This window comes from Sorex araneus, chromosome 4, assembly GCF_027595985.1.
Source record: "Sorex araneus isolate mSorAra2 chromosome 4, mSorAra2.pri, whole genome shotgun sequence".
Taxonomy (NCBI): Eukaryota; Metazoa; Chordata; class Mammalia; order Eulipotyphla; family Soricidae; genus Sorex; species Sorex araneus.
Window position 1 is genome coordinate 31,109,361 of NC_073305.1, and position 18,450 is coordinate 31,127,810.

At 53.0% G+C, this 18,450-nt stretch overlaps 1 protein-coding gene across 2 annotated transcripts in view; it reads right to left on the reverse strand.

The window, feature by feature from the left end:
• Positions 1 to 634: 634 nt before the first annotated feature.
• The window catches only part of OSBPL10 (oxysterol binding protein like 10), a 299,778-nt gene continuing 281,962 nt past the window's right edge, over positions 635 to 18,450 (reverse strand). For both annotated transcript variants that reach the window (XM_055136189.1, XM_004603949.2), the window contains 5 exons: positions 15,276 to 15,753; positions 9,682 to 9,868; positions 7,503 to 7,685; positions 2,790 to 2,943; positions 635 to 1,874 (listed from right to left, as the gene is read on the reverse strand). In XM_055136189.1, the coding sequence (XP_054992164.1) occupies positions 1,830 to 1,874; positions 2,790 to 2,943; positions 7,503 to 7,685; positions 9,682 to 9,868; positions 15,276 to 15,753 (1,047 nt within the window). In that variant the 3' untranslated portion in view covers positions 635 to 1,829. The remainder of the gene's footprint in view (positions 1,875 to 2,789; positions 2,944 to 7,502; positions 7,686 to 9,681; positions 9,869 to 15,275; positions 15,754 to 18,450) is intronic.

The following is an 18,450-nucleotide window of genomic DNA, read 5'->3' on the forward strand; positions in this document are numbered from 1 at the left end:
GGTCCAAACATTTAGTCTCCCAGTTATTTTCAGACATAGGTCTGAGTATCTTGCCTTGCACACTGCTGGCCACAGTTTGATCCTCAGCACCACTGACGGTCCCCAAGCCTCATCCAGAGTAATCCCTGAATACCACCAGGTGTGGCCCAAAACCCACATCCCATCCTCCCCCCAAATCTTAAAACAGGACCATTTGTGATTTTACCTGGCAGTAACTTCTCACTAGGTATGAGTTATGTTATTAGGAACTTTTCAGAAAAAAAAATCCATAGTGTTTATCTGGTAGATGATAATGAATTAAAGCACTTTATATGAATAGAATTGCTGTTTACAACAAACTAGTACCTAGTCAATCAAACGTGAGCTCATTCAGATCAGAGCCACCAATTCCAACAGAACTTTCTTTGGGGTAATACTGAGGTGCTTCGGGGCCTCACTGGCAATTTTCGACCAACCAGGAAGTGGCTCAGTGCAATGACTTGAGGGTACCTGAGCCACCTCCAGGGCTATGCCCAGAGATACTCGAGGACCATGTGGTGCTGGGAATGGAAAGTGCCCAAAGCACTATACTATCTCTTGGCCCCTCGGCAGATCTTTTGAATCCCTAGAAATAAGACAACAGCACACTGATAGGTATGGTATTTAATCGAAATATATTTGTCTAATATCTACAAAGTCATGAACAATTGGTCTTCAGAAAGCAGACGAAAGGCACAAAATTAGTATTACTACAGAGAAGCACTCATGCTACTGGATTTTATAAATATTCTCATTGGAGTGGCACAGTAAAAAATAAAGTAAGCATTGAGCAAAAATCAAACATTTCAGTTTCCCCTTTGCTTTATCTAGCCATATCTCAACGTCATCTATAAAGGTTGAAGACAAATTCAACAGAATCCATGGAACGCTTATGCAGGCTGTAAGTATGTTTGATCACAGTGGTGTTCTTGCAGTTTGGGTGAAAGAAGAAAGGTATATTAAAAAACAAAACCGTCCGCAGGAAAGTTTGCTCTTTTCCCAAACTAAAGCTGAGGCGGAGGCTGTGGCTGTGCGTTGTTCAGATATGCCTGCGTGTATTTAACTTCTAAAGCCCTTTTTCATCATAAAGTAACAAAGTCTCCAAATGTCCTGTTTTCTACTGTAAAGAAGCAGCTTCTGAGAGATGTGTGACTTAGTGCTTTGAGTATGAATAATTGTCAGGGGCAAGTTTTTGGGAGGAAAAAAAAAAACCCAATTGAGCCTAAATTCTCCCAGATGTGCTCCAGTCTGAAAAATTAACCACTTCCTGCCCACTCTCCATCCAACCGGAACTAGCACGTATTGTTCTTGGACTGATATAATAGCCATCTACACAGGTATCAGGCAGAACCACTTTTTTTTCCATGTGAATGGGCCACGGCTAGCTCACCGTTGTTTGGATCGGAAATGAATGGGGCTCCCTTTGTCAGTGCAAAACGTTTTTGGCATCATGAAGAATAGAAAACATCAAACCTCATTGATTAAAAAGGGAGCTCCTAATAACCCGCTTACACCTCGATAAGTGCCATGTCTACACACATCCTCCCAGCAGCTGTGTTGAGTGCATGCATGTGAACAGTCAGCGCTGAGTGCCCACCTCTGCACACACACAGGCCCCAGGTCGCTCCTGAAGAAACTCAATCCTAAAGCAGAGTTGGGGGGAGCATTCATTTTTCACAGTATATAATTTCTCAGGTATGATTTCTTGAATGATACCAAGCTTCTCAGCGCATACCAGCCGAACTTTGATACTGTACCACTTTAATTCCTACAAAAACGGCTATTTCTGAAAGCTCTGCTCTGCCACCCCATCAGTGCGCCTTCCAGAGGGGATTGAAGTAGACCCAGCTGTCACCCTGGAAGAGAAGGAAAGCGATATCATGACGGGCCTCAGTGGGATGCGGGGAGAAGCTAGGCGTGGCCCCAGCCCAAGCTCTGCACCAGGAAAGCAGCGACTACCTGCAGCTCGTTCCCGGAAGCTCCCAGCCCAGCCACGCCGCTCCCCCGCCCCTTGGCCCCGATGCTTTCTGAGCCCATGGGACCTTCACCTCCTGACACTGCAGAAGGAAATCCCATGGAATGATTGCTGGTTTCTATCAAGGAAGGTCGTGTGTCAAAAGAAAGTGACGGGAGTTACAACATGGGATGAGTGTCTGGGAGAGGGAAGGAGTCAGGACCTGCATGAGGAATTTCACCAAAACCAGTGACCCCCATCAGGCAGCCTGCAGAGGACTGGGGGTGCCCTCGACACTCCTGGCTACCAGTTGGCCAGCACACGCAAGAAGTGACAGCAGTGCAGGAGGCTCAGTGAGGCAAGAACCGAAAGTGCATTCATCACAGGTGCTAGGCTAGAAAGGAATAGAGCAACCCTGCTACTAGAGTCATGTTTTGTTCTTTACTTTGGGGGCCACACCAGGCAGTGCTCAGGGCTCACTCCTGGTGAGGCTTGGGAGACCCAATGTAGTGTCGGGGTCCACGTGTACAAGGCAAGCATCTTATCCACTGTACTATCTCTCCTGTCCTTTTTTCTTTAAAAACCTTGGCTAGCATCCCGCTCTGCCATCCCACGGCCTGGCCGGGCAGGATTCCCGGCAGGTGCCTGGGCTTTTCTGATGCAAGCAATTCCAGGGCTCAGCTTGGCCAAAGCCAAGGCCATGGGCAGGCTGCCCTTCCCCTACCATCACCACTACCCACCATCTTCATTCCCTCTGCAGTTAAGTCACAAACACGCACCGCCTCTCCTCAGGACCACCTGCCTGGGGCCCACTCACCTCCTGCGTAAAATATTTGGGCCTCCAGGGCATGTGGAGGGTCTCCCGCTTCCGTTCCTCAACCCGCTGCTTCTCTTCCAGATGGCGCTTCTGCTCCGTGGCCGCATCTATGTCCCCCACCCGCAGGTAGCGGGTCACCTCCTGCCAGAGGTTCCTGGGGGTTGGGGGGGAGAGAGAAAAGTCAGGGGCAATGACACTTAGGATGGCCTTTCAGGACATCTTAAGGGAGGCAGGCCTTGAACCCAGGGCTGCTGGGACTCAGGGTTCCCAGGGTCTGAGGAGGGATCTAGTACGAGTGGTGGCAGTGTGGCCATAGACTATGTGAAGATGCTCCTTGAGCCTTGTCCTCCTGCCGACCATCTCCCGTGGACAGTGACTCGACACAGCGGCTCAGGGAGGGAGGTGTGACAGGTGCAGGAGGGCAGTGTAAGAAGGTGGCATGACCTGTCCATGGTCAGCTGCTGGTCACCCATTACCAACTGGGGTGCCCCGAAGTGGAGCTGGCACGAGGAGAGGGGCCCGGGTGCGGGGTTGATGCTGCAGCATCTGCTGGGGGTCTCACGCTAGGGGCCTGTCCCAGTCTCTCCTTTGTCATGCTCCTCCCACAGAACAGCCCCCCACAGACTGCCACACTCCCCAGAATATGGCTCCCACAGTCAGGACCTTCCGGGGGTCACCCCGTTTCACATAGCCTCTGTGGTGGCGGGTGAGGCGCTGAGGGGAAGCAGGGCACCCCACCAGGCTGCCTCCCTCCCTGAGGGCCGTGGGGCTGGGTGGACTCACGCAGAGACAGCTCAGGCTTCTCACTGACGGGTGAGGGAGCTCTCCCAGGGAAGAGGACCCGTCACAGCACAGGAAACGGGTGTGGACATGTGTGATGGGAGGCTGTCAGGGCTTCCCACAAAGGGGGAAAGGGACAGTGAAGGGGGCTCAGAATTAAGGATCAGTGGGCATTCTGGAGGCCAGAAAGCCAGGTCAGCAGAGCTGACTTTGATGTTATGGCTGAAGAATCTTCTAGAACTGGGAGGTAAGGCCAGGCTCCTCTGGTCTCACAGACCTTGCTCTTTCTACCATTCTTTTTCTTTTTTTTTAAATTGAATCACCATAAGATACAGTTACAAAACTTTCATGTTTAAGTTTCAATCATATAATGATCGAACACCCATCCCCCCACCACTGCACATTTTCCACCACCAATGTCCCCAGTATTACCCCTCTGGCAGACAATTTCCCCCATCCTCTCTACTTCTACCATTCTTGCTGCCTGATGAGAAAGAGGGAGGCAACAAAAACCCAGGGTGAGGTGCTCACCAGGCCAGGTCCTCCTGTGCCAAGTTTCCTAGTAACTTAAGGCCCCACATTCAAGGGGCAGAGATGTAGGGGCCGAAGCCATAGTACAGTGGGTAGGGCATTTGCCTTGCATGCAGCCAGTCCAGGTTCCATCCCCAGCACCCTGTACGACCCACTGAGTCTGCTCAGAGCCAGTCCTGAGAGCAGTAGGGCATGGCCCAAAAACTATAAAATAAAGGGCAGAGACACAGCCCCCCACCCCTCCTACCCCTGCCAAGAAGGAAGAAGGGATGACAGGAACCGCCCCCTTTGCCCCAGCTGAAGAGCTTGGCTCTCTCTCATCCAGATGCCAAGAGCATCTCTGATGTAGGGCTTGCAGGGAGGCACAGAAAAGACCCAGGTGGAAACAAAACAAAACAAAACAAAACAAACAAGAGGGGCATTCAGAGCTACAGGGTGCAAGCCAGCGAGGGAGTGAAGCGTAAAGGGGGGAAGAAGGCCAGTACAGGCCTTGGGCAGGGCAGGGCTGGCACCTGGACACTGGCTCTGCCTTTGGGGGTCTCCGCAGGACTGCTTAGAGGACCTTGAGCAGACTGTGCAGGGTGGGCAGATGGGACTCTTTCCTCATCGCCCCACGGGTGAGTGGTTTCCTTCTAGGGGACAGCTGAGTTCCAGAGGCCTCCCCGGAGCCGGTGTCCGCTGGAGCCCCAGGTCTCCCCACAGGCCCCCTAGGCCACAGTGACAGCCTCGGCCTCAGCAGTGAGGCCTGGTGGGGGCAGCAGCCCAGTGTGCCAGTGCCCTGTGCAGGAAGGGAGTCACGGGCCAGCCTCCCTGCTGGGGGGCACTTTCCTCCGGGGGACAAGGTGGGCATCCTGTTTGCCAGAGTCCGGCTCCATGCTCACAGGGGCATGAGACCACAGAGGGGGTGCCCCTGTCTGACACAGGCCCTGGTGCTGGCTTTCCAAGGCTCACCAAGGCGACAAAAGTTCTGCCTGAGCAACCCCAGTGATGTCCTTGGAGGGACGACCTGAGGGGTCCCTGGCTTTGTTCTCACTGTCAGGTGACCTGCATCCCACGCTCCTGACTCCAGAGGCTCGGCCAAAGCAGCATGGGCCAGGCCTGTGTCTTTCTTCTCCCAGTCTCTCCCTTGTCCTGTTTCTCTTACAAAACAGGCGGGGAACTCAGGGCCTCTACTCAGGTGGACATGGACACCGACAAGAAACATTCACTGTCCCCAAACAAACATTAATAGGAGTGTACTAGGCCTCAGAGTACAAATACTCTGCTCTTTTAAAATGCATTAGACTGGGCCGGAGCGATAGCACCGTGGGTAGGGCGTTTGCCATGTACGCAGCCAACCCGGTTCAATCCATTGCATCCCATATGTTCCCCCAAGCACCGCCAGGAGTAATTCCTGAGTGCAGAGCTAGGAGTAGTCCCTGAGCATTACCGGGTATGACCCAAAAAGCATAAATAAATAAATAAACAAATAGATAAATAAATAAAATGCATTTAGATTGTTTTTTTATGCACAAAGTGGCATCCCTGCTTTTGTCCCACACGATAAACACCGTTTCCATATGGTTACACACTTCTTATAACAGCAAACCTTTTCACGGGCTCATCTGTAATTTCAGTGTAATCCTACGTATTTCTAAAGAGTAAAATGCTTTTAGATAAAAGCAGGGTTGGCGAGCATTCTTTAGGAGGGGCCAGATAGCAGACACTTAGGCACTGTAGCCATATGGCGTTGGCTGAAACTACTTAATTTCAGCAAGGAATAAGCTGAAAACAATATTTAAATAACTGCTTGACTGCTTCTGGCTGTGTTCCTGTTAAACTTCACAGGCATCAGCCACAGGCTGCGTATGACCCATGGACCCCAGTTTACTAACTTCCTAGAATTAAAAAAAAAATCAAATATTTGTATTCCAAAAATATAAGGCTTGTGTACTTACGTAACCATACCTAACCATCACCCCCTACGTAAGGCAATATATTAACAGAGTGGAATATTCATTTGGGGGGAAAAGGGTGTTTGGAGACACTCCCAGCAGTGCTGGGGGACCCTAGAGTGCCAGGAATTAAACTGTCAGCAGGCAAAGTACATGCCTGGTCCTATGCAGCACTGTAGACACTAACTTACTCAACTGTTTTCAGATCACTGGACAGAGGACTGCTTTTTCTTTCTTTTGCCGTTGTCCCCGAATAGAATACCCAATTGTATGTTTCAATCTTTTATGACTATGAGTTTCCCCTTTGAATACATTCCCAAAAGTGGAATACAGGATGGAAGTGAACGAACCCACACAGCAGCGAGGCCGCCCAGCCCCAGCCCTGCTGTATGCCCAGAAGGACGGGCGAGGCAGCAGTGAACTGGAATTGTGTTTGGAATCTATACTTTCTGTTTTTTGGATTTATGGGTTTTTAGGTTTTAAAGGAAAAGTATCTCAGTGCTTCCTGTAAGGTCCTTTCATTACCAACAATTTTCTATATTTAACTTCATAAGTTATCAGCAGGCCAGTTCAGCTGACAAAGGTTATAGGGCCAGAGAAGAGGGAACAGCAGGTTCGATCCCCAGCATCACATCTGATCCTAAGCACTGCCAGGAGTGAACCCCAAGCACAGAGCCAGGAGTTAGCCCTGAGCTCACTATGGTGTGGCCCCCAAGCCAAAAATAATAATAATAATAATGACAGTAATAATATAGAAAGGCTTAATGGTCCCTGTGAAACATAACAATCTTCACACTCTTTCCTCTAAGGAAACTGTTTTGTAGCAATTTCAGTGGTTCTTCATAACAAAAAATACAAAATAAATTATTTCAGTTCTGCTTTGGGGCAGGGGTCAGGGTTCAGGATGGAAACATCTGAAATATGGTGGTAGGAAGGTGTAATGGTGATGGGATTGGTGTTAGAATATTCACTGTCATTGTCGTCCAGTTGTTCATCTATTTGCTTGAGCAGGCACCAGTAACGTCTTCATCGTGAGACTTGCTGCTACTGTTTTTGGCATATTGAATACACCACGGGGAGCTTGCCAGGCTCTGCTATGGGGGCGAGATACTCTTGGTAGCTTGCCGGGCTCTCCAAGAGGGGTGGAGGAATCGAACCTGGGTGGGCTGCGTGCAAGCAAACGTCCTACCCACTGTGCTAAATGTAATCAAACATTGTGAACTACTTTATAAAATAAATAAAGAATGATAATAAAGTCTGCTATTGACTTTTCACATGCCCCACCCCGCTACCCCTGCCTGAATAACTGAACCTGAAGCTAGAGGGGCTCTCTCCTGAGTAAGGCAGAACAGTAGAGTAGCTCGTACGCCAGAACACCAGGCCAGGCTCATTTCCACTGCTCGGGCTTCCCAGCTCTTCTTCTGGCGGGAAAGGCCAGGCATCACTAAGTGGCCAGCTGCCCACCTACCTGGACTCCATGGGCCCCTGCTTCTCCAGAGGACGGATCTTCTTCGGGTACACGGGCAGCGTGGTCGTGTCGATGACTTTGGTCTCCCCGTTGTTGTAGGTGAACTCCAGGGTTCCGTTCCACTCGCCGTGAGCTTTGCAAACGATGGTGTTGGTGGGGTTATGCTTCACTTCTGCTGTAACCCTGCGGGGGAGTGGGGAGCCAGAGACGGACTCACAACGGGCACTTTGGTTTAGGGATTTCGTTGTGGGGAATAGGGATTCTTTTCTGCCATTTGGCTCCGGTGAGCAAATAAGCCCTGGACAGAGAAAAGGTCAGCCTCGGTGGACACACTGGAAGGCAATGAAGCATCTGCAGAATCGTCAACAGTAACGCAGCAGAGAGACTCTCCTAGGCTGGATCATTATGCAAAGCTTATACAAGATGTTCGTTTCGAGGGAGGCAGGGAGACAGTACCCACGAGGGCCCGGCATGTGATGAAGTTTGGTCCCCTGAGCGCTGCTGGGTGTGGGCCCCCAAACAAAACAAAAACAGGTGTAATTGCTGGGGTGGAAACAAAGCAATTCAGTGAGAACAAAACATACCGCCGTGTCTGCCTCTTCCCCCGAAATAGCATCTAGCAATGCTTCATTTCAACCACCCCAAGAGGGAGTCTAGGGAGAACTTTCCAGTCCTTGGAGGAGCCCAAATCAGCCTGTGGGTCAGGTCCACTGGGGTGATACTGGAAATAGGGACGGGCCACCCCAGGACCTCCCAGCCCCTACAGGCGGCCAGCAGAGCTGAGTCTTGCCGCTTTGGCACCCATGCCCGCCCCTCACTAGGGGCTTCTGGCCTCCTGCCACCGAGCTTTCCCAAGCCCTCAGACGGTGCCACTCACCTGGCCCGGGCAAGCTCCCTATGAGCAGCGGGGGTGAGAGAAAAACCTCCCTCTCGCTCCACCTAGCAGCTCTCCGCAGCCCGTGGGGCTCCCCAGCTAGAGACTTGTCCCCAAAAGCCAAGCATGGCCTGTCCAGCTCAGGGCACGTTAAGCTGCTTCAAAGGTAGCCTGGAAGCTCTTTCCCCCCCACCCCCACCACCCGGGAACTCTGAACTGCGCCAGGCTTCTGGGAGGAAGGACCAAGCACAGGATGCATCCGGCTGCATTCCGTGTCAGGGGGTCTTGTAACTGGAGAAGCATTGTTCAATTTCTGACGGATCTCCCACAGTTGATTTCAAGAACCCAGCATGGAACAGGGGAGCAGGCAGCCTCGCCCACAGTCTGCTGTGCCCCGGCCCCCACATGCCCACAGAGGGATACCCTGGTCCTCAGAGACACCCCAGAAGAACCTTCCCAGAGGAACGGCTAAGGTGGGGGCTGGTGCAGGGGGAATGAGGAGAACAAGTGGGCGCCCCCCTCCCCGCCCCCGCAGCCTCCCTCCAGTCTCTGGGTAGCCAAGACCCAGCTCTGTAAGGGGAAGGGAGCATTTTGTGGGCGGAGTACTGATCTCTCAGGGGACTGGCATTCAGGGTGCTCGGAAAGGGGAGCCCTGGAGAGGTGTAGCCCTGTGGGTGCTCCCAGACAGAACCTCCAAACCGCTTCCCGCCAGGGCAGGCCAAGGCCTCTGGAGGGAGCATTTACTGCAAGGAGAAACAAACCTTCTTCCTCCCTGCTTTGGATTGTTGTTTCCTGGCCACCCCCGGAGGTGCTGGGGGCGGCTCCTAGCTCAGTAATGCTGCTGAGTGATCCTGTGGGGTGGGGGTGTCCAGCTCAGGGCCTCACTTGCTTGCTACCGAGCCCCATCCCCTGCTGGTCGCACCTCTCCCCGCTGTGGATGTGCTGCCAAAGCACCCCCAAAGGGGTTCACCCTGTTTCCACTGGGCCCCTTCAAAACACGCCCTATGGCAGGGTGTGGTATCTCTCCTCCCCTCCCCCCTCCCCTCCCCTCCCCCACTCCTTTTCCTTCTTCCTCCCTCCCTTCAACAATATATCTGGGTTCAGGGCTTACTCCCGGCTCTGGGCTCAGGGATCACTGTGCTGTTCCAGGGATCGAACTGGGTCAGTTGCTTGCACCGGGGATCTGACTAGGTCAGTTGGTGCAAGGCAACACCTTAGCCTCTGTGCTGCCTCCCTGTTCCCTTATCTGACTTTTCAAGCCCATCTTCCCTGGGAGGAAGGACCCCCCGCCCGCAGCCAGCCTACCTGTGGACTTTCCCTCCGTAGAAAGGCTTCGTGTGGAAGATAACGGTGGCAGAGTAGCCCGTCTTGGCACAGCTGATGCTGACTTTTCCTCCGAGCTCCACCCAGGGGATGGTGAGGATGGAGCGGGCGTAGGCACTCGGCAGGGTGAACACATACTCCTCCCCGTGTTCCAGGAGCCTCAGGACCCCTCCAGGGAGAGAGGAGGAAGCGTCAGGCACGAGCACAGCAGGGATGAGCCACTGGCGAGAAAGACTGCGCCAATGAGAAAGGCACAAGCCCCTTTGCAGGGCACCCTCTACTTGGCATGTGTCCTTTTGTGTGGCGACGGTGCAGAGATGCAAGGGCCAAGCAGACAGAACAGACCCACTTTCTGCCCTCAGGAGCAGAGCAGGAAGGTGGGTGCTCATGAGTGACCCACCAGGCAATAGCAAGTGGCCAGGGTGAAAGGGCAGAAGGTACCCGGTGCCAGGGAGGTTGACCAAGGAATAGAAAATAGAAACAGAAGGTCCCTGAGAAAGTGCACTTGAGCTGGGTAAGAGGAGAGTAGGCTGAGAGAGGAGGGGAAAAGGTGTTCCTTGCAGAAGGCAGAGCATGTGCAAAGGTCCTGCAAACATGCCATGTCCCAAGGGTACTGCAGTCTGGGCCTTGTACTCACCTGCCTCCCAGGACTGAAATGCAGTTCTGGCTTTGGTCTGTTGGCTGTGCCCCCCTCCAAATAAATAACAGAACATCCCAGAGAAAAAGCCTCAAGAACAGACCCAGGCTTCGTGTCTGGGATATTTAAGCAGAGAACTGCCCACAGATCCTGGTCTGCCCAGCCTTTCTATCTTCCCATCTTGCATGTTCTTTTTGTTTTGTTGGGAGGGAACATGCCCAGCTGAGATGAGTGAGCACTCTGCTGCTTTTCTGTTTGTTTTATTTTGGTTTTGTGTGGGAGTGAGTGCTCAGGGCTTATTCCTGGCTCTCCATTCAGGGGTCACTCCTGGCAGGGCTCCAGGGGCCATATGGGATGATGGGATTAGCCCGGGTTGGCTGCATGTGAGGCAAGCATATGTTCTATCTCTCTGTTCCACATCATGCATGTCTTAAGCCCAATAAAACTCCCGAGAGCCAACCAAACAGAGATCCACAGTGCTGCCCCATTCCTGCATCAAATAAATATAAACAGAAAAAAAGAGAAGGTCCTTGGGCCAGGAAGCGGATACACAGGGGATGGGCATAGTGTTGAAATTATGTGCACAAGAAACAATCAATGACAACACTGTGAACACAGAATCTCAAGGTTTAAACATGTGTTTTAAGAAGAGAAGGTTCTCCACCTCCAGGGGAGTCGGGTTTCCTACTGAAGGACGCTAATGCCCAGGTCTCTCTGAGCTTCTCTCCAAGTTTCTCCTGAACAGGCCATCTCATCTCCAGTCCTTTTCATCTTCCCCTCCTGATTCCCCATGGACAGGAGTGCTGGGATTTGCACCCACTAACCCCTCAGCCCTGACCACCCTGGGCCACTGTTGTCACACTGTCTCGAGGAAGGAAGAGGTAAAGCAAACTCAGGGCACCTGTGTGTCTGCTCTGGACTCTGGGGCTAGCAGAAGCCCCGTGCTTGTGTGTGTTTTTGTGTGTGTGTGTTTGTGTGTGTGTGTGTTCATGTGTTCAGAGCTGGTCAGGCCATCTGAACGAAGGGGGTCCCCAATGCCATCTCTCGTGTCCCCAAGGAAGCTGCGTCCAGTTTTTCACACAATCTGCCCTGACCGGCCTCAGTCTGGGAGGCAGAGCAAGTGGGCCTGAGCTCCGAGGGCCCAGGCACCAGCGGCCCTATGCTCCTTCCCGGGATACCACCGGCCCGGTTGTGGGCCTGTCCCCTGGGCAGAGGGCCTGGACCTCCCAGCATGAGGGGCAGCGCTCACGCTGGGGGCACAGGCAGGCACTGTGGGCGTGTGGGCAGGACGGGGGCATTTCCATCTCACTGCAGCATTTCCATCTCACTCCCAGGCCAGCACAGGACTGAGTGTGTGTGCCCCGAACACCACCACGCCTGAGCCTGAGAACGGAGGCGCCCGGCTGTGTGTGTGGGGAGGTGGGGCGGGGCGGGGGGGGGGGAACAGCCCTCCCGGCTGAGCAGACCTGTCCTCCAACAAGCCAATACTAGGCCAGCAAACACCCGCCCTGGGGCCCTGGCTGCCCCCTGCCCCATACCCCAGGGAACAGAGTGGTCCCAGAGAACACTCTAGGCCTGGTCCTGCCCAGGCTCATGATAGCAGGCCAGGCTGTCTGTGTCTGTGTCTGTGTCCTTCCAGTGTATAACCACGGCACGTGGAGACACTGGGCAGCTCTGGTACTGTTGTTTGAAGCTCGTCCTCGAATGAGCTTGCAGGTGGGAAATGGTACTAAGGTCAAACAACATGAGCTCAGGAAGTAGAATAACCAAGAGACCATTGGCAGGACCATGGCCAGAGAGATTAAGGATAGTTTCTTGGGGGCTGGAGCGATAACACAACCGGTAAGGCATTTGCCTTGCACCAAGGCCGACATGGGTTCAATTCCCAGCATCCCATATGATCCCCTGAGCACCGCCAGGGGTAGTTCCTGAGTACAGAGCCAGGGTATGACCCACCCAAAAAGCAAAAAAAAAAAAAAAAGATAGTTTCTTGGCACTCGGGTGACCTGGGTTCAATCCCTGGTACCCCATGGGCCCCCCAAGCACCACCAGGAGTGACTCCTGAGTGTAGGGTCATGGGGAAGTCCTGAGCACTGTCAGGTGTGGCTCAAAACCCAAATAAACAAAATGTATCTTCTTTGTATGAAAAGGAACCTACTAGGCTTACTTAAAATAGGGGCTGATGAGAACTGGTTAAAGAAACTTTGGTACATCTACACGGTGGAATACTATGCAGCTGTTAGGAAATATGAAGTCATGAAACTTACTTATAAGTGGATGGTCATGGAGAGCATCATGCTAAGTGAAATGAGTCAGAAAGAGAGGGACAGACATAGAATGACTGCATTCATTTGTGGAATATAAAATAACGTAATATGACACTGGCACCCAAGGACAGTAGAGACAAAGGCCAGCAATATTGCTCCATAGTTGGAAGCCAGTCTCACGAGCTGGGGGAGAAGGCAGCTGGAATAGAGAAGGGATCACTAAGTCAGTGATGGTTGGAGGGATCATTTAGGATGGGAGATGTGTGCTGAAAGTAGATAAAGGACCAAACAGAATAACCTCTCAAGATTTGTGTTGCAAACCATGTCCAAAAGGAGAGAGAGAGAGTATGGGGGGAAATGGTCCGCCATAGAGTCAGGGGGAGGGTTGGGGTGGGAGGGATACTGGGGACATTGGTGGTGGAAAATGTGCACTGGTGGAGAGATGTGTGTTTGATCATTGTATGACTGAAACTCAAACATGAGAGCTTTGTAACTCTCTATTGTGATTCAATAGAAAATAAATAAGTAAATAAATAAATAAAATAGGGGCTGAGAATAATTATAAGGGACTTGCCTTGCACTACAAACCTAGGTTCAATCCCCAACACCCCAGACCCTGAGCCCCGACAAGAGTGATCCATGAGCTCAGAGCCAGAATTAAGTCCTGTGCACTGCTGAGTGTGGCCCCCAAAATAAAAAAATATTAATTAAAATAATTATAACTTAAGTTACTTAAAAATCACAAGTTATACCTTCATTTTTGGTCACACTTGGGAGTGTGCACGTACTACTCCTAGTTCTGTACCCCCAGCTCTGTGCCCGGTGGGGGGTGGTCACTTCAGCACTGCTCAGGGGACCATATGCTGCCAGGAAGCTAACCCAGGTCCCTGCTGTGCAGAGCATGTGCTTGGTCACTGAGCTCTGTCTGGCCTGAAAGTTCATTTTTAATGAAAGAAAAGGAGCTGAAAAGCGCCAGATGAGCAGCCCCCCCCCCCCCCCCCCGCCAGACCATGCCTGGTGACGGGCTGGGAGGTTCTCATGCAACCCCCAGAGCCGGATCCAATAAACACACAGCAAAGCAGAAAGGCTTTCCGTCTGGCCACTCAGTCACCATTTCATACCATCTCATGATCTGAGCTCACATAGCAAGACGGGACCTTTCCAGAAAGGAAACGGCGGGGGGAGGGAACTAGCCAGAGGAGACTTTCCTCTGAAGATCATGGGGTTCCAGAGAGGAACTAGGAGGGGGGACCCACAGACACATCACTTCTCTCTCAGAACTGCTGTTGACCCCTCCACGAGATTCAATTCAGAGGTGACACCACTTACTGACCACAGTTCTGGACGGGGCAGGGGCGGCGCGGGACAGAAACAGCTGACGGCTGCAGACTCCGGGCAACACAGGTGGGTATTAAAGTGGGGGCCCCCGGCTAATCCAGGGTCTCAACTAGAGGCTCTTGGTGCCAGAACTGAGGAACATGGGAAGGCAGAGCAGTCTCTAGACTGCAAGGTGAATTCACGTGAATTTAAGACACTTGCTGATAGCATGTCACTGCAGCTAAGGTCCCTGCATTTAGAGATGAGCTACCTGGCTAAAGGTGCTCGAAGTGAATGAAAGATACTTTTATCGCCTGCGGTGTAGAAAGAGTTTCCAAAAACCTACTAGAGCCAAATGTTGGGCTGGATTGTTTTTCCTAGTGGGAAGGAAGTCTCCGGTCTTTACCATCTCGGAGGGATTTGTGCCACGAAAGACATTGACAAACCACTAACACAGCCGCTGGAATTTAACAAGGGTTATTGCGGATTCCTTCAAACAATGAATAAACTTCATTCACAGCTATTAGCTAAAATGGGAGCGTCTGTTCCCCCAGGGGCGTGATGAGAGCCTTAGAACCTCTAGCACGGTTGAGAGATCCGCCTGGGGACACTTTAGGAGAGCAGATTTTGAAGTACTATTATTTTCATTGTCTATGAGCCAGAACATTGGTGAGAATGAATAACAAAACGTTTCCACAGTTTTGGAGCCAATTCTAATATTCATGCAAAGCTGGAGGGTGGTAATAACCCCCCGTCCCCCGCTCACAGACATGCATGGCTGAAGATTGGGGGAACGGGGCGGTGGGAAGATGGCCGCCAGGGATGTAGGCAATAAAATTACCAGGACCTGGTTTTAAAACCACAAGACCCGAGCTGGAGCAATAGCACAGCGGGTAGGGCATTTGCCTTGCACACGGCCAACCCGGGTTCAATTCCCAGCATCCCACATGGTCCCCCAAGCACTGCCAGGAGTTATTCCTGAGTGCAGAGCCAGGAGTTAATCCCTGTACAACACCGGGTATGACCCAAAAAGAAAAAGACAAATCACAAGACCCTGGGGCTAGAGAAACAGCACAGGGGTCAGGCGGTTGTTGAACAGAGCCCAGCAGAGTTTAATCCCCTGCATCCCATTTGGTCCCCCCGTTCACCACCAGGAATCACTGCAGAGTAAGGAGTAAGTCCTGAGTACTGTCAGGTATGCCCTCCCCCCCAAATAAAAAAAATACTAGTAAATCAAAATGACAAGACCACCCGCCACCTTCTTCCCAGTCTACATCCTACCCCAATCCCAACTCCAGCCATGACATCCTTCACGGTCAGTGTCTCAGCCCCGTCCCGTGTCCGCCATGACTTACCTTCCCCGATCATCGACACCCCCACGGACATGCCCATGAACTTGCTTTTGGTCCATACATGAGTGTTGACGCACAGTCTCTTCTCCTTGCACTCACAGTAGAAGCAGGAGATGGGCGGGTGGTGGGACACTTGCTCTGCCACAAACCGCAATTTGTAGCCTTTGGACGGGTCATTGCCCATGGGGTGTTCGTGGCCGGCAGGCGAGTGGGGGGCAGTCCTCTTAGGCCGGACCCTGTCCTTGGGTACTTCCCAGGAGCAGTGAAACGTCTCGCCAATGATGGGGTTGTAGGGCTTCTTGGCCAGGGCCCCCTTGCGGCCCTCATGGAAGGCGGTGAGATAGTATTCCACGAAGCAAATGACCCTCTCCTCCGGCGTGGCCCCCGCCGTGATGGCCAGCAGCAGGTCTGGGTGCGCCATGAAGTCTGCGTACATCTCCAGCAAGGAGCGCTGCTCCAGAATGAACGTGGGAAGCACCACCTGCGGCCGGAGGGAGAGAGTCAGACCCGAGCCCTCTCTGCCAGACAGTGGAGTGGTCCCCTCTGGGCTGGGCGCGTGACCCAGGAGGGAAGACAGAACACACACCCAGCTGCGCCTACCCAGTTGCAGGACCCAAACCGTGCCACAGGTGGCTTCTGTTGGACGTGTCTGTGCTCAAGCCACCACCCCGCTCTCAGCACAGATGGCGCTGCCTCTTAGGCAGAGATGGGAGGAAAATCACTTGCGAGGATTTCTCCTGTCCTTCCTGGGCTCTGGCACAGTCACGCGGGTACCTCCGAGTTCTCGCGTGAACAGAGATGCGAGGGTTTGTGGGGCTTTTGTCTAAGGGGCTCCAGAACCCTCTGGCATTTGGAGCTCTCTATGAGAAGAGGCTCCTATGACACTCCACCTGGTCCAGGCAGGGGAGGAACCCCCCACCCCCACCCCCACCATCCATGGAGCTGCCACAAGGCTGGGCTAACCGCAGGGAGGGGAAGTCACAGAGAAGAGAGCGCGCTATGGAAGGGTTGGCACACGGATGCTTTGGGAGCTGCCCAAGGCTGGGGCTGGGCCCCATGACCAGAAAACCTCTCCACGGCTTTGTTACGGAAGGGGCAAAGCAACTTCTCACCCATCCCAAGTGGCTCCATGCCCCATCCCCCCCAAGTGTCTGGAAACCCCACCAGGAGCGCCAGGAAAGTAACCGCAACACCTTCCACGTAGGATGGCAAGCTGGACACTCGGCAAAGGAGCGAGAAACTCTTTCTCACTCGAATGAGCTCTGGCAATGACTGGCTACCTGGGCACAGACATTCTGAGCTGGCTCCTGCCACACAGTCCCTGGGTTTGGACGCAGAGGGTCAGCAGAGCCCCTGCCGGCTCCTCCCCGTGGCCCCAGTGAGGGCTGAGGGGCCACGGGCTGCGGCTGGGTCACCCTATCCTAGTCCAGCTGAGGCTGAACTTCCTCCACACACCCAGTGCATCCCTCCCTTGGCCTGGGGGTGGGGGAGACGGGGGGAGGCCCAAGGGGGCCCTGGCTATCCTGCGGTCCACAGCCAGGATACAGGATACCCACCCCCACCACCTGGCTATGTGTCCTCCTCATGCAGAGCAGGGGGGATGGGGGGCGTTCCCCAAGAGAGACCAGATAGAACAAAGCCCAGAGATGTCCTGGACACCAAGGAAACTGGACAAGGACCCATGGGGTAGGGGCTGTGCTGAGTGAGGCTGACGCTCCCTGCAGTGCTTGTATTGGGCAATCCAGGGCACTGCAGACCCTGCACCTTGATCCACAGCCCCCTCCACCCCCGCAGGGCTCTAGCTGCTCACACGGTCCTCCAGGCAACCCAGCCGGATGACTGCTATCTATTGTTCCACTTGCTCATCAATTTGCTTGAGTGGGCATCAGTAACATCTCCATTGTGAGACTTGTTGTTACTGTTTTTGGCATATCCAATACGCCATGGGTAGCTTGCCAGGCTCTGCCATGCAGGCAAGATACTCTCAGTAGCTTGCCAGGCTCTCCGAGAGGGGCGGAGGAATCGAACCCAGCTTGGCTGTATGCAAGGCAAACGCCCTACCCACTGTGCTATCGCTCCAGCCCATTCCACTTGCTTTTTTGTTTTTTACTTCAGGAGGGATCACACCCAGCAGTGCTCGGGGCTTACTCCTGGCTCGGGGCAGGAATCACTCTTGGTGGGTTTCAGGGAACCATAGAGAGTGGCAGGGATCAAACCCGATTTGGCCACAGGCAAGGCAAGTGCCTTAACCCCTGAACTATCACTTGGCCCGATTTATTTACACTTTGTCATTCCATTTTGCTTTCACAGCACACTAGAAAAAGTAGCGAGAGGGAGACACGGAGTGGGAGTGGGGATTATGTGAACACAAGTTAGGCCAATTCACGGTGATTCCTTTCTTTCCCTTCAACCCCAACTCAACAAAACCGCGTCTCTGGTTGCAGATCCTCACTCAGAATGGCCTTTGGATGTTACTGCTATTACTCCCGTCTCTTTTTGTTGGTTTGTTTGTCTGGAGGCACCCCTCCCAGTGCTCAGGGACCCTATGTAGCAGCAGGGGTGGAAATGGAGTCAGCGTGTGCTTCCTGTCCTGGGGACAAGCGACTACTGAACAGACAGCACTGCAGTCTCAGTACTGCTCTTCCCCAGAGACTCACACCCAGGGCCAGGCAGCTGTGCCCTCCTCCTCCCATCCGGTGTCCACTGCAGAGTACAGCAGAGCAGGCCAGGGGGTCAGGGAGTTGGCTCGAAGGACTGGCATGCATGGTTTGTATGTGGGAGCTTCAGGTTTGAGCCCCAAGGCCCCATGGTCCACCTGAGAACTACCACCTGATATGACCCCCTCTCGCCACACTCCCCGCCAAAGGCTAAAAGAACACCAGGCACTCACTACCCTTTCTTCTGCCTGCACTCACTCACGGGGGCCCTAGGCAGGCCATGCAGGTTGGGGCATATAAATTTAAGCAAAATTAGAGGACCCCTCCCCCTGCCCACACAAACACCCTAAATGAAGACAAATCCACGAAAGGAAGTTACAAAAGTCTGCATAGTCAGAGCACCCCCATAGGAACCCCATTTCCAGTTCGCTCCATTCCCCAGGCCCAGGGGAACCTCTGGTTGGAAGTCAGGGGAGAGAGAGCAGACTTCCACGTCTGGGCTATCAGCACAAACACCTGGT